At 37.0% G+C, this 13,885-nt stretch overlaps 1 protein-coding gene across 1 annotated transcript in view; it reads right to left on the minus strand.

The window, feature by feature from the left end:
- The window catches only part of BAZ1B (bromodomain adjacent to zinc finger domain 1B), a 64,469-nt gene that overhangs the window by 37,258 nt on the left and 13,326 nt on the right, over positions 1–13,885 (minus strand). Inside the window, exons 4-6 of the mRNA XM_082857753.1 lie at positions 7,515–7,716; positions 4,598–4,719; positions 2,247–2,444 (exon numbers count right to left, since the gene is read on the minus strand). Of these exons, the coding sequence (XP_082713879.1) occupies positions 2,247–2,444; positions 4,598–4,719; positions 7,515–7,716 (522 nt within the window). The remainder of the gene's footprint in view (positions 1–2,246; positions 2,445–4,597; positions 4,720–7,514; positions 7,717–13,885) is intronic.

The following is a 13,885-nucleotide window of genomic DNA, read 5'->3' on the forward strand; positions in this document are numbered from 1 at the left end:
TTGACCCACCTCCTAGAGTAATGAAAATAAAAACAAAAATAAACAAATGGGACCTAATTAAACTTAAAAGCTTTTGCACAGCAAAAGGAAACTATAAACAAGACGAAAAGACAGCCCTCAGAATGGGAGAAAATATTTGCAAACGCAGCAACAGACAAAGGACTAATCTCCAAAATATACAAACAGCTCATGGAGATCAATATCCAAAAAACAAACAACCCAATTAAACAATGGGTGGAAGACCTAAATAGACATTTCACCAAAGAAGACATACAGATTGCAAAGAGGCACATGAAAAGATGCTCAACATCACTGACTGTTAGAGAAATGCGAATCAAAACTACAATGAGGTATCACCTCACACCAGTCACAATGGCCATCACCAAAAAATCTATAAACAATAAACGCTGGAGAGGGTGTGGAGAAAACGGAACACTTTTTTTTTTTCTTTTTTTTGTGGTACGCGGGCCTCTTACTGTTGTGGCCTCTCCCGTTGCGGAGCACAGGCTCCGGACGCGCAGGCTCAGCAGCCATGGCTCACGGCCCTAGCCGCTCCATGGCATGTGGGATCTTCCCAGACCGGGGCACGAACCCCTGTCCCCTGCATCGGCAGGCGGACTCTCAACCACTGCGCCACCAGGGAAGCCCAAACGGAACACTTTTGCACTGTTGGTGGGAATGTAAATTGATACAGACACTGTGGAAAACAGTATGGAGGTTCCTTAAAAAAACTAAGAACAGAACTACCAAAATGACCCAGCAATCCCACTACTGGGCATATACCCTGAGAAAACCATAATTCAAAAGGACACATGTACCCCAATGTTCATTACAGTACTATTTACGATAGCCAGGACATGGAAACAACCTAAATGTCCAACAACAGATGAATGGATAAAGAAGACACGGGTACACATATACAATGGAATATTACTCAGCCATAAAAAGGAACGAAATTGGGTCATTTGCAGAGATGTGGATGGACCTAGAGTCTGTCATACAGAGTGAAGTAAGCCAGAAAGAGAAAAACAAATATTGTATATTAATGCATATATGTGGAATCTAGAAAAATTCTAGGTACAGATGAACCTATTTGCAGGGCAGGAATAGAGATGTAGACGTAGAGAATGGACATGTGGACACGGGGGGAAGGGGAGGGTGGGATGAACTGGGAGATTAGGTTTGACATAAATACACTACCATGTGTAAAACAGCTAGTGGGAACCTGCTGTATAGCACAGGGAGCTCAGCCTGGTACCCTGTGACAACCTAGATGGGTGGGATGGCGGGTGGGAGGTCCAAGAGGGAGGGGATATAGGTATACATATAGCTGATTCACTTCATTGTAGCAGCAGAAACTAACAAAACACTGTAAAGCCAATTATACTCCAATAAAAATAAAAATAATAAAAAAAGAAAAAGTTTAGGTTTACTAAATAGTGTTCCATGGAAATTTTAGTCCTGATCTAGAAAAAGTCAACTAATCCCTAAATTTTTCTTTTTACACAAATGTTAAAAATTTAAAGAGCATAATGGAAGATAATGCCTGATCGTGCTGGTCTAGAATAAGAAAACATGCTAATGCTAAACTACGGTTGGAGGTCTTTACCAATGTTTGAAGAAATAAAATTATTTCTCAATATACTTTTGTTAACGATATCAACATAAGGTAATTGAAGTAATTTAGTTGTATGACTCAGTTGTAAGATAGCCTTAGTTTTTCATAATTACAAGAAAGAGATGAAAATATATATATACCATACAACTTTATAAGAATATTCTGAAAATCAAATGAGATAATTAAAGGAAAAATAATAGAAGTGCTAGATTTTCTACTAATCTGTCATACAAAGCAATACTTAGTCCTTTTCAAGGCTGAAAGTATATTTGATCTTATCTCACATACAAAATCAGTTTTCATTTTTAGTAATCAATTTGCAAAAATAATTTTTTTTAATACCATACCTCATTCCAAGAAAGATCTGAGACAAAAAGGCACCTGCATGTAATTTGTTTCTTTGTTTTAATTATGCAACCATAGTAAAATAAGTCAAATTAGAAGAGGAGATATTCAGTGTGGCCTCTTCCCTACCAACCCCATAATCACAACCTATATGAAATAGATATACATGAAAACTTTGAATTCATTATCTGAAGTTAGAGTTCAAAATCTACTGTAACCATCAGAGGAAATAAATTCATTCAATAGTGTTCCATCCTGCTGTCCAAAACTTAAGTGACCTTACCTTGTATGGATCAAGCAGAAAGTCACTGAACTTGCTAGGCAAGGAATATTTCTTCACTAATTCATCTTCTACCACCCAAGGTGCATTTTCACCAGTACCAGCCCGTAATGCATTATGCCGTATAAAGTATCGAAGTATCTCCTTATTTGGTGGGCGTTCTGTACGAATCAAGCTGTCTGCTGGCACATTACTGATGATCTAGGTTAACAAATAGAAATAGTTAACTCACTACTGGGGTAAAAAGCAATTAACCAATGAGAACAAAGATTTATATTCTCTCTGGAAAACTCATCATTACATCTATAAAATAGGTTATATACTAGATAGAAGAAGAAGAATTTTCAGAGACAGAATGTTAAAGATATCTGTAGGCAATGTGTCAATATGTATCAAAGTCCTAAAAATGGGTATATCTGTTGAACCAACAGTTCCTCTTGTTAAGAATTTAGAAGTAAATGGAGGGACTTCCCTAGTGGTCTAGCAGTTAAGACTCCATGCTGCCAATGCAGGGGGCTCAGGTTCAATCCTTGGTCAGGAAACTAGATCCTGCCTGCTGTAACAAAGAGCCTGCATGCCGCAGCTAAATATCCCACACGAGGCAACGAAGATCGTGCATGCGGCAACTAAGACCCGGTGCAGCTAAATAAATAAATTAATAAATAAATTTTTTTGAAAAAGAAGTAAATGGAAAGTCATCATCAATCGCTTATAAAAGGAAGGGGGAAAAGGAAGGGAATACTACATAAAGGTACATCAATAAGGGATTCATTTTTCTTTTATTTATTTATTTGTTGTTTATTTATTTTTGGCTGCACTGGGTCTTCGCTGCTGTGCACGGGCTTTCTCTAGTTGCGGCGAGCGGGGGCTACTCTTCATTGCAGTGCACGGGCTTCTCATTGCAGTGGCTTCTCTTGCGGAGTACAGGCTCTAGGCGCGGAGGCTTCAGTAGTTGTGGCTTGCGGGCTCTAGAGTGCAGGCTCAGCAGTTGTGGCGCACGGGCTTAGTTGCTCTGTGGCATGTGAGATCTTCCCAGACCAGGGCTCGAACCCGTGTCCCCTGCCATTGGCAGGTGGATTCCTAACTGCTGCGCCACCAGGGAGGTCCCAGCAATGATGTTTTAACTAGCCACCTTGCTGAACGGGAGCTAAGAAACTTAGTGAAAAATTGTTATTTAACACACAATTTTCAAATATAAAGAAATCCTAACAATCCAGTAATGTCTTCAGGTCACTAACTATAAAACAAATGAGTCAAAATGAAATAAGACTTGTCAGCATTCTGACGTGGGAAAAAAACAACACTCTAAAGAGGCAAGAGATCCAGGTTATATTCCTTCCTAATCTCATTTATTAAATTAGGAACTTTGATAGAATTATTTAATTTCTCAGGCCATAGCTGTTTCTTCTATATAACAGTTAGACATGAAGACAAATGTGCAACTGCCTTCCACACCTAGCCGCCCTCCTGCTTCTTTCTAATGATGAGATCTTAGACATATAGGAATAAAAGTACCCAAAAGCAACATGGCATATTTCATGAAATCTAGAATGCTATTAATGAAAGACACATTATGTACCACAAAGAAAAGAATTCTTGCCAATTGATATTGAGATATATCCTGATTCCAGCAGATACAAACTACTATATATAAAATAGATAAACAACAAGGTCCTACTGTATAGCAAAGGGAATTATATTCAATATCTTGTAATAAAGTATAATGGAAATGAATATGAAAAAGAATATACATATATATATGTATAACTGAATCACTCTGCTGTACACCAGAAACTAACACAATATTGTAAATCAACTATACTTCAATTAAAAAAAAAAAGATACATATCCTTATTCTGGAAATATAAAAATATGAAAGTTGAACATCTCAGAATCAATAAAACATAGTACTAAGTTATTTAAAGGGTATTCACCATTTTAGATTATTAGCTTCAGATGCCTTGAAAAAGCACTGGTTAGAGTTAACTCACTTTCTGAGTTTAATTATATTACAAATTGCTCTGCTTTTAACTGGGAAGAGCTATTTCCTCAGGAAGCCCATAACCACTGGAAACAGAGTCTTATTTTTTCAAATAACTAAGTTTGAAGCTCAAATGTAAACTACTCTCACACCCTAATAATTCCTATTAAAAAGGAAAAAGCATGCTATCTCCTAGGAAAGACAATACAGTTTAAAGTCATAATTACAAAGACCAGAAAACCACTCAGAATTTGTTGTAGAAACATTTATTTACATTTTTCTTTAGCACATTTTCTACGAGAAAACGAGCCCTTTGATATTTTCTTAAACAACATCTACTACATGTAAGAGGTTTATTAAGGTGCCAACTAACCTTATCTTCATTTTGTAGTTTCACGTCATATTTGTGAGGCAGAAATTTTGGAGGTGCCCATTTCCTCTCTCCTTTCTTTAATGAAGTAGGAAGTTTTCGTGGAGATCTACGTGCTCTGTCATCTAATCAAATCAATAGAAAATTAGTGAAAAAAATAATTCTTTTAATTCTATTCACTCAGTAATCTTCCTGAACAGCTACTCTGCAACCAAGCACTGAGTGATGGGGCCCTAAGGTAAATCATAAGGTCCTTACTTCAAGTAGCTAAAGTCTATGGGAGGAGTCAACAATAATTACAATACAATGGGTAAATACTATAATAGAGATTGGTATAGAAAAATACTAGATTAGAGAGAAAAATTCTCAAAAAGAGAGAAGCAATGTCTAATTTAGTCTGGAAGATAGGCAGGGAAGACTCAGAAAGAATATGACTTGTTCAGAGACTGCAAATAAAGAGATACAGGTGAATATGATCTACAGTACAATTAAAAAAATCAGACTACAGAGGTAAGTAGGGGCTTATAAATTATAACGAACCTTGTATACCATTCATATAGGCTGGAATTTGTCTTACGGACACTAGGGAAACAAAGGATTTTTGATCTAACTAACTAGATGTACATTTTGGAAAGAGCACTAGTGTGAAAAAATGAAGAAAAAGAAAAAGCACTTTCAGCAGTTAGAAAATGAATAAAATGGGAAGGTGAGACTGAAGAAAGGGAATCATAAGATATAATCTTAAACATCTGGATTAATGTATCAGAATGGTGAAGGAAAGAGTCAAGAAGACAGACTTGGTAACCAACTAGATGTGGGAATGTTAAAGGTTTCTAAGTTTTCTGCCTTAGAAATCAAGTAATGATGATGTAGTGAAAAATAAAAAGGCAAAAAAAATAAATAAATAAAAATAAAAAGGCAGAACAAAAACCATATGAAAAAAATCTAAGGAATGGCAGTGGGGAAAAAGAAAATAAAAAAAGAAAAGTAGTTGGAGAAATAGGAGACTGTGCTATCAAATAAACTACAAGATTTGAGAGTGAACAACAGTGTTAAATGTAAAAGAAAAGTAAAATGGACTAAGAAGAAATCAGTGGATTTGGCAATTAGGGGTCACCCATAACCTTATTAGGAACAGTTTTAGGAGTAAAGAGGCAGAAGTTAGACTATAATAGCATAAAGAATAAACTCATGGTCAGAAAGTGGAGACAACATTCTCAAGAACTTTGGCTTGAATGAGTAAGACAGAAATAGAACAACAGGATCAAGGGAGGGTATGTTTTTGTTTTTAGAAAATGGAACTTCATTTATAAGTTGAGAAGAACCATTAGAGAGAGGGTTAAAAACACTGTAGAGTAGAGTAAGAGTTAACCCAATCCTTGAGAAAGCAGGAAGGAATGGAATTCAAAGCACAAGTATCTTGACCAAGAGGAAGGACAGACAGATCCCTTCTGAGATGAAGGAAGAACACAGACATTCGTAACAGTGAGGTTAAAAACACAAAACTGAAAAGTTCCTGCCTAATACATTTTTCCCCCCATAAAGTAGAAGGAAGGTTACCTTGTGAGAAAACATTTTGTATACTGGAATTTGTCTCTCATATTTCTATGTAAATTCTAATCAGTTTTCCCCCTGAAAACATTCAGAGTACATCATAACATTCTTTAGCCTGCCTACCATTCTTTCCACATACTAGCAGTAACATTATGTCCCAAAATTAAAACCTAAACTAAGGCATATAACACCCTAAAAAAGAAGCCAAAGCCTAAAACTAGGGGTTCCTAGTACACGTTTAAGGCATAAAACTAACAACTGTAACACATCATTGGTATTCCAATGATCTGGTTCTAGAAGAAGTGTTAGAAGACATATCATCAGTCAACACCTAACCAACACACTTATCAACCTCAAGTCTTGGGAATTATAAGTAATATACATGTTAGAAAACTTCAGTATCAAAAAGAAGGAAAAGAGAAACTGAAAAACATAGACATTAGCATTCAAAATGCAGAGTGGAAAACAAAACTGAAGCATCAACAACTGGGGCAGACGAGTCTCAGAAGTTTCCTCGGGACTAGATAAGAACATTCGTTTAAAACCATCTGCACATATCCAAAACATCTGGAGAGACAAAGAATAGAATGGAAGACATACAGCATAACATTCTAATGAAATGTTCTAATTCAAACTTTGTAATAGTTAAATAATGAGGTAAAATTTGATCCTCTAACAATCATGGGGAAGGGGATCAATATACATGACTACTTGAGTACTCATATTTGTGGAGACAGAAGACACCTATCCCAGTCAAATTCCTTACTGACACAGATTTAAAAAAAAAAAAGACGACCTCAGAGGACGATTTATTTTTCCAATGGGCAATGTCTCAGTTCTTCAACTTTCAAAACATTACATTATGTCTCCAAGTCCCTAAAAATTACTTTCAGATATCATAGTGTTTCAGAATTCTGGCAGCTCCCATCTGAGACGAATTTGAGTTACAAAATACAGATAAAAGGAAGTATCTCAAAACTGTCACACTGGCTTGCAACGTGAAGAAAAACAGAGATTAGAATTTATCCCTCATACTCTGATCACACCCCTTCCACACATATACATAATTCCAACTTAAAGAGAAAAGGCAGGCAAACTTACTTTCCCATCTTGGGTAGCTAGGTATGTGCACATAGATTTCCAAGCAACTAGAGGAAATGACTTCCCAACTGTCTTAATTGTGTAGGGAGATTTAAATCTTGATTCACTTTGTAGGTATTTTAGTTATTTTCCGAATCATAAACAGACAAAATCATGTCTATATAGCAACAAACCCAATTACAAACTTAATTGCTAGAGAACTCAAAAAGATTTGCGCATAATATGAGTTGCATAACTCATTAAGGAAAGCTACTATCATACGTACTAATACTCTCTCTCCTTCCTTCATCCTCTTTCACAATTGCCTCCTTCTTCTGATGGTCCTGAGCGATTTGGCTAGAATTCTCTTTGTCACTTGAGGGAGAATCACAGGCACCATCAGATTTCTTCTCAGTGGCCTCTTCATCCACTTTCTCCAAAGGATGAATCTTCACAATCCTCACCTTTAGCATTTTTTCCTTCCCAACCTATAAGGGAGATAGGAGAAAGAATCAAAGATAATAATTAAGGGGACTTGTCTGGTGATCCAGTGGCTAAGACTCCACGCTCCCAATGCAGGGGGCCTAGGTTCAACCCCTGGTCAGGGAACTATATCCCACATGCTGCACCTGCATGCCGTAACTAAGACCCAGTTCAGCCAAATAAATAAATAAATATTAAGAAAAAAAAGATATTAAGAACTAGAAACCTAAAGGTAACATTTAGAATATATTATCCAATACACATTCCACCTCACCTGACAAAAGTCACTGAAACTCTAAAGTAGTCAAGCACAGTGATTTTTTTCAACTTTATTTCTCAGATCTCCAGGTTGAAATATGACATCTTAAAAAATAAAATGATCACAATCTAGTTCATAATTCACGTACCAATGTACTAATGCCAAAGGGCAACTACTGCACAAACCTGAGAAATGTGTAAATAAAGTTCAAGAATTTCCATTTTCTAAAAAAATATATATATGGATATTCAATTCTCCAGAACATCTGTTGAAAAGACTATCTTTTCTTCACTTAATTACCTTTCACCTCTATCAAAAATCAGCGGGGGGGGGGTGGGGAGAGAGTGTGTGTGTGTGTGTGTGCGCGCGCGCGCGCGTGCTCACACCTATTTCCGGATGCTACTCTGTTCCACTGATCTACTGGTCTATCTTTATACCAATTTCACACGGTCTTAATACTTTACAATAAGGCTCAAAATCAGACAGCGTTAGGACTCTAACTTTGCTGTTCTTTTTCAAAGTTGTTCTGGCTAGGTTTTTTGCATTACAATCAGCTTGGCAATCCCTACAAACAAGCTGCTGGGATTTTACTATTAATTGTGTTGAATCTATACGTCAAGTTGGGAAGAACTGACATCTTAACAATATTTAGTTTTCTGACCAATGAACAAAGTCTACCTCTCCATCATTTAAGGCCTTCTTTAATTTCCCTAAGCAATGTTTTATAGTTTTGTGTATAGGTCTTACACATCTTTTGTCAGATTTACTCCCAGAGTATTCCAGATTTTTTGATGTTACTATAAATGGTATTGAATTTTTAAATTTCAATTTCCAACTGTTTGCTGCTAACACATAGAAATACAAATTGGTTTTTTGTATAGTGGGCCCTTCATTTCCACGGGTTCCATATCTGTGGATTCAACCAACCACATATCGAAAATATTAAAAAAAAAAAAAAAAAGAAAGAAAAAGAAATTCCAAAAAGCGAAATATGAATTTGCTTCACACTGGCAACTATTTACACAGCATTTACATGTGTATTAGGTATTATAAGTAATCTACAGGTAATTTAACATATACTGCAGGATGTGCATAGGTTAAATGCAAACACTACACCATTTTATATAAGGGGCTTGAGCATCTGCGGATTTTGGTATCCACAGGGTCCTGGAACCAATCCTCCACGGATACCAAGGGATGACTGTATTTATCTTGTATCCTGCTACCTTGCTCAACTCACTTATTAGTTCTAGTACCTTATATGGTAGATTCCATGAGATTTTCTACATAGACAATTGTGCTGTCTGCAATTTTACTTCTTCCTTTCCAATTTGGATGCCTTTTACTTCTTTTTCTGACTAGAACCCCCAGTACAATATTAAGTAGAGTAGGAAAGCAGACATTCAGTCTTTTATCATTAGGTATGATGTTAGCTGTAGATTGTTATTCTGTAAATACTATTTATCAGGTTGAAGAAGTTTCTTTCTATTTGCAGTTATCTGGGAGTTTTTATTAGGAATTTGGGTTTTGTCGAATGCATTTTGTGTGTAAATTGAGATGATCGTATGGTTTATCAGTAAGGAGAATTAGAAATTTAAAACCTTGCATTCTTAGGCTAAACCCCACTTAGTCATGATGTATTATCCTTTTAACATAATGTTGGATTTCACTTGCTAAAATTTTTATTAGAACTTTTATATCTAGGTTCACAAGAGAGCTTTGTGAACATACTTTTTTTCTTAGTCTGTGGCTTTTTCTTGTGCTTATATGGTTTCCGTATCAGGGTAATGCTGACCTCATAAAATGATTTGTTAAGAATTCCCTCCTCTTCTACTTTCTGAAATAACATATAGAATTAGTATTATTTCTTCCTTAAATGTTTGGTAGAATTCACCAGTGAGAACATCTGGGCCTGAAGTTTTCTTTGTGGGATGATTTTCATTACAAATTCAATTTATTTAATAGATAAAGGGCCATTAAAGGTTTCTATTTCTTCTTCAGTCAGTTTTGGTAGTTTGTGTCTTTCAAGGAATGTTTTCATTTAAATTGTCAGATTTATTGGCTTAAAGGTGTTAATAATATTCCCTTATTATTCTGTCAATATCTGTAGGCTCTGTTGGGATATCACCTAATTCTTCATATTGGTTAATTCGTGTCTTCTTTTTTTTTTAACCTGAGTTTGCCTACAGGTTTATTAATTTTATTGATCTTCTCAAATTACCAGCTTTTGGTTTCACTGATTTCCTCTATGGTTTTCCTGTTTTCTATTTTATTGATTTTGCTCTGATTTTTACTAATTCCTTTCTTCTTCTGTTTCCTTTGGGTTCTTTTTCTTATTTCTCAAGGTAAAAGCCAAGGTCAATGATTTGAGACCTTTCTTTTTTTCTCACAGATGTTTAGTATTATACATTTCTCCTAAACACTACTGTAAGCAGTATCTCACAAATTCTAATATACTGTATTTTCATTCAGTTCAAAATATTATCTAATTTCCCTTTTGATTTCTTCTTTAATCTATGAGTAAGTTAAAGTTGTGTTATTTAGTTTCCAATTATTTGCAGAGTTTCCAGATATCTGTTATTGATTTGATTCCATTCTGGTCAGAGTATATACTTTGTATGATTTGAACCCTTGTAAGTTTACTGACTTTTTTTATGGCCCAGACTATGGTCTACCATCATAAACTATGCACTTGAAAGGAATGTGTATTCTGCAGTTATTAGGTGGAATGTTTTATAAATGACAATTAGGTCAAGTTGGTTGATAATGTTATTCAGGTTTTCTATATTCTGGCTGACTTTTTGTCTACTCTTTCTACCAGTTATTGAGAAAAGGGGAGGGGGCTGAAATCTCCATCTATAATTTTGACTTGTCTATTTCTTTTGGTAGTTCTATTTTTGCTTCATGTACTCTGAAGCTCTCATTAGTAAATACATAAACATTAAGGACTGCTATGCCCTCTTAATAAACTGATCCCTTTGTCATTATGAAATGCTTCTTTATTCACGGTAATATTCTCTGTCCTGAAACCTACTTTGTCTGACACTTATATAGCCATACCAGATTTCTTTTGACTAATGTTAGGATGGTATCTTTTTTCCACCCTTTTCATATTATTCTATTTATATCTTTCTTATAGGCAGCAGATAGTCGCGTGTTGCTTTCTTATCCAATCTGACAATCTCTACCTTTCAAGTGAAGTTTTTAGAACATTTATATTACACATAATTACAGATATGGTTAGATACTTTCTTTCCATTTGGCTTATCGAAACTAAAAACTTGGGCTTCCCTGGTGGCGCAGTGGTTGAGAATCTGCCTGCTGATGCAGGGGACACGGGTTCGTGCCCTGGTCCGGGAAGATCCCACGTGCCGTGGAGCCGCTGGGCCCGTGAGCCATGGCCGCTGAGCCTGCGTGTCCAGAGCCTGTGCTCCGCAACGGAAGAGGCCACAGCAGTGAGAGGCCCGTGTACCGCAAAAAAAAAAAAAAAACTAAAAACCTGTGCTCTTCAAAAAACACTGTTAAGAGAGTAAAAACACAAGCCCTAGATTGGGAGAAAAAGCAAAAGCACATATCTAATAAAGGATATGTATGCAGAATATATAAATAAGTCTCACAACTTAAAAACAAGAAAATAAACAATTTAAATTTAAACTAATTTTTTTTTTTTTTTTTTTTTTTTGCGGTACGCAGGCCTCGCACTGTTGTGGCCTCTCCCGTTGCGGAGCACAGGCTCCGGACGCGCAGGCTCAGCGGCCATGGCTCACGGGCCCAGCCGCTCCACGGCATGTGGGATCTTCCCGGACCGGGGCACGAACCCGTGTCCCCAGCATCGGCAGGCGGACTCTCAACCACTGTGCCACCAGGGAAGCCCTAAACTAAATTTTTAAATGGACAAAGATCTGAACAGACACTTCACCAAAGAAAATACAAATAGAAGGACAGCAACAAGCACATAACGTGCTCAACATTATTAGATATCAAAAGAGTAAATACTCAAGAATAAAAACCCTAGTCAAAGTCCACTGTATTCAATAATGCCAAAGCATTTACCAAAATAGTTAGCAGTGAATGAGCAGCTCCAGATTCTTGTCAAAACTTGGCATTATTTTGACTTTTTCTTATTTACTAATCTGATGAGTATAAAATGATCTCACTACGGTTTCAATTTGATTTCCTAGATTACTAATGAATTTAAACATCTTTTCATATGTTTATGGACACGCCTATCTCCCTAATCTCTCTCCCCCTTTTCCTGGAACTCTTCCTCTTCCACCTTGCAGATGTGTGCAGAGTATCTTCCTTTTGCCACTCCATATCTGTCTCCAGTCTTCTCTGCCTTGCTCTGTGCTTAAACAGGCTGATCTTTATGAACTACATCAAAGGGCTCCCTTGCCCTCTAGATTTTGGTGAGTTCCACCCATGGGAAGCATAAGCAGAAAATCATATGGTATATTCATTCCCCTGTCTCCCTAGCAGGTTGGTTACTTCTCACTACCAAAGTACTTTTCTACAATTACATTACTCTCTCCTAGTTCCTGTATCCACTCCCTCCCCTCATTTACTTGGGGTTTAGAAGTAGTAAAGCCTCTCCACTATTGACAGCCATGAGGTACTTTAACCTTGTTAGTTTTCCTTGACCTAGATCAGACTGCTGTCTGCTGTCTGTAGTTCCTTTATTAAACTCAATTTGATTACACCATATGAATATGCCATCTGTTTCCTGCCAGGACACTGAATGATATAGTGTGTGATTAAAACCCAATGATGATTCCACAGACAATTACAAAATTTTAAAAAAGTAGCTAGGAGATACAAGGAGTCAAAGTAAATTAAAGAAAGAACAAGGACTTTGGAGCCAGATAGACACAGACTTACTGGCTATTGTTGGGCTACCTAGGCCATTCCCCTCCTCCTCTTCTCTTGCCAGCCTGTCTCTTTTGAGGCTTTATAAAAAAGGTAGTATTCACTTTCTCAGCCCCCCTGCAGCTGATGGATTATGTAAGCCATGATCTAGGCAGTAACATATAAAGATAAAAGGGGACAGGAGGGGGACTTCCCTGGTGGTCCAGTGGGTAAGACTCTGTACTCCCAATGCAGGAGGCCCGGGTTCGATCCCTGGTTGGGGAACTAGATCCCACATGCATGCTGCCAACTAAGAGTTCGCATGCCGCAACTAAGAAGCCCGCATGCCACAACAAAGGTCCTGCGTGCCGCAAATAAGACACAGCGCAGCCAAAATAAATAAATATTTAAAAAAAAAAGGGGGGGGGGACAGGAGGAATATGCTTCTGGTAAAGATTTTCTTACTGTGCTTAGATATTTGATCACTCTGAATTGCGAGTGAGCAAACAATTGTGCTCACAGTCACAATTTCACAACCAAGAGGCAACAAAGCTAAGGACAAAACCAAACACACCGAGAAAAGCGGAGCAGAAAGGCAGAGAGACGGAGTTTAAGTCCTTGACAATATTATTCAGCCTCTATACCAAACTTGGAATTGCCTGCCTCTAAGACTTATTATGCGAGATAATCAAATGTCTTCATTGGTTAAGCCGATGCTACTCAAAATGTTGTCCCCAGAGGGTTCGTATCATCACATCCTGGAGCTTGTTAGAACTGTAAACTTTTAGGCCCTACCCTAGACCTTTTGAATCAAGCTCTCAGGGGATGGGGCCCAAGAATGTACATTCAGTAATCCTCTAAGTGATTTTATTTAGGCTAAAGTTTGAGAAGTCCAGGCCACTGTCAGTCAGCCATTTCATTACATACAGATGAAATCACTAGTACTAACTAGTACATTATATAAACCTGAACAAGCTACTTAAACATCTGCGCCTGTTTACCACCTCACCTTTCTGTGCAGATTCTGTAAGACATTATGTAAAGCAACTAGCTCAGTATCCAGTACATAC

Source organism: Leucopleurus acutus, assembly GCF_964270905.1.
Source record: "Leucopleurus acutus genome assembly, chromosome: 16".
NCBI lineage: Eukaryota > Metazoa > Chordata > Mammalia > Artiodactyla > Delphinidae > Leucopleurus > Leucopleurus acutus.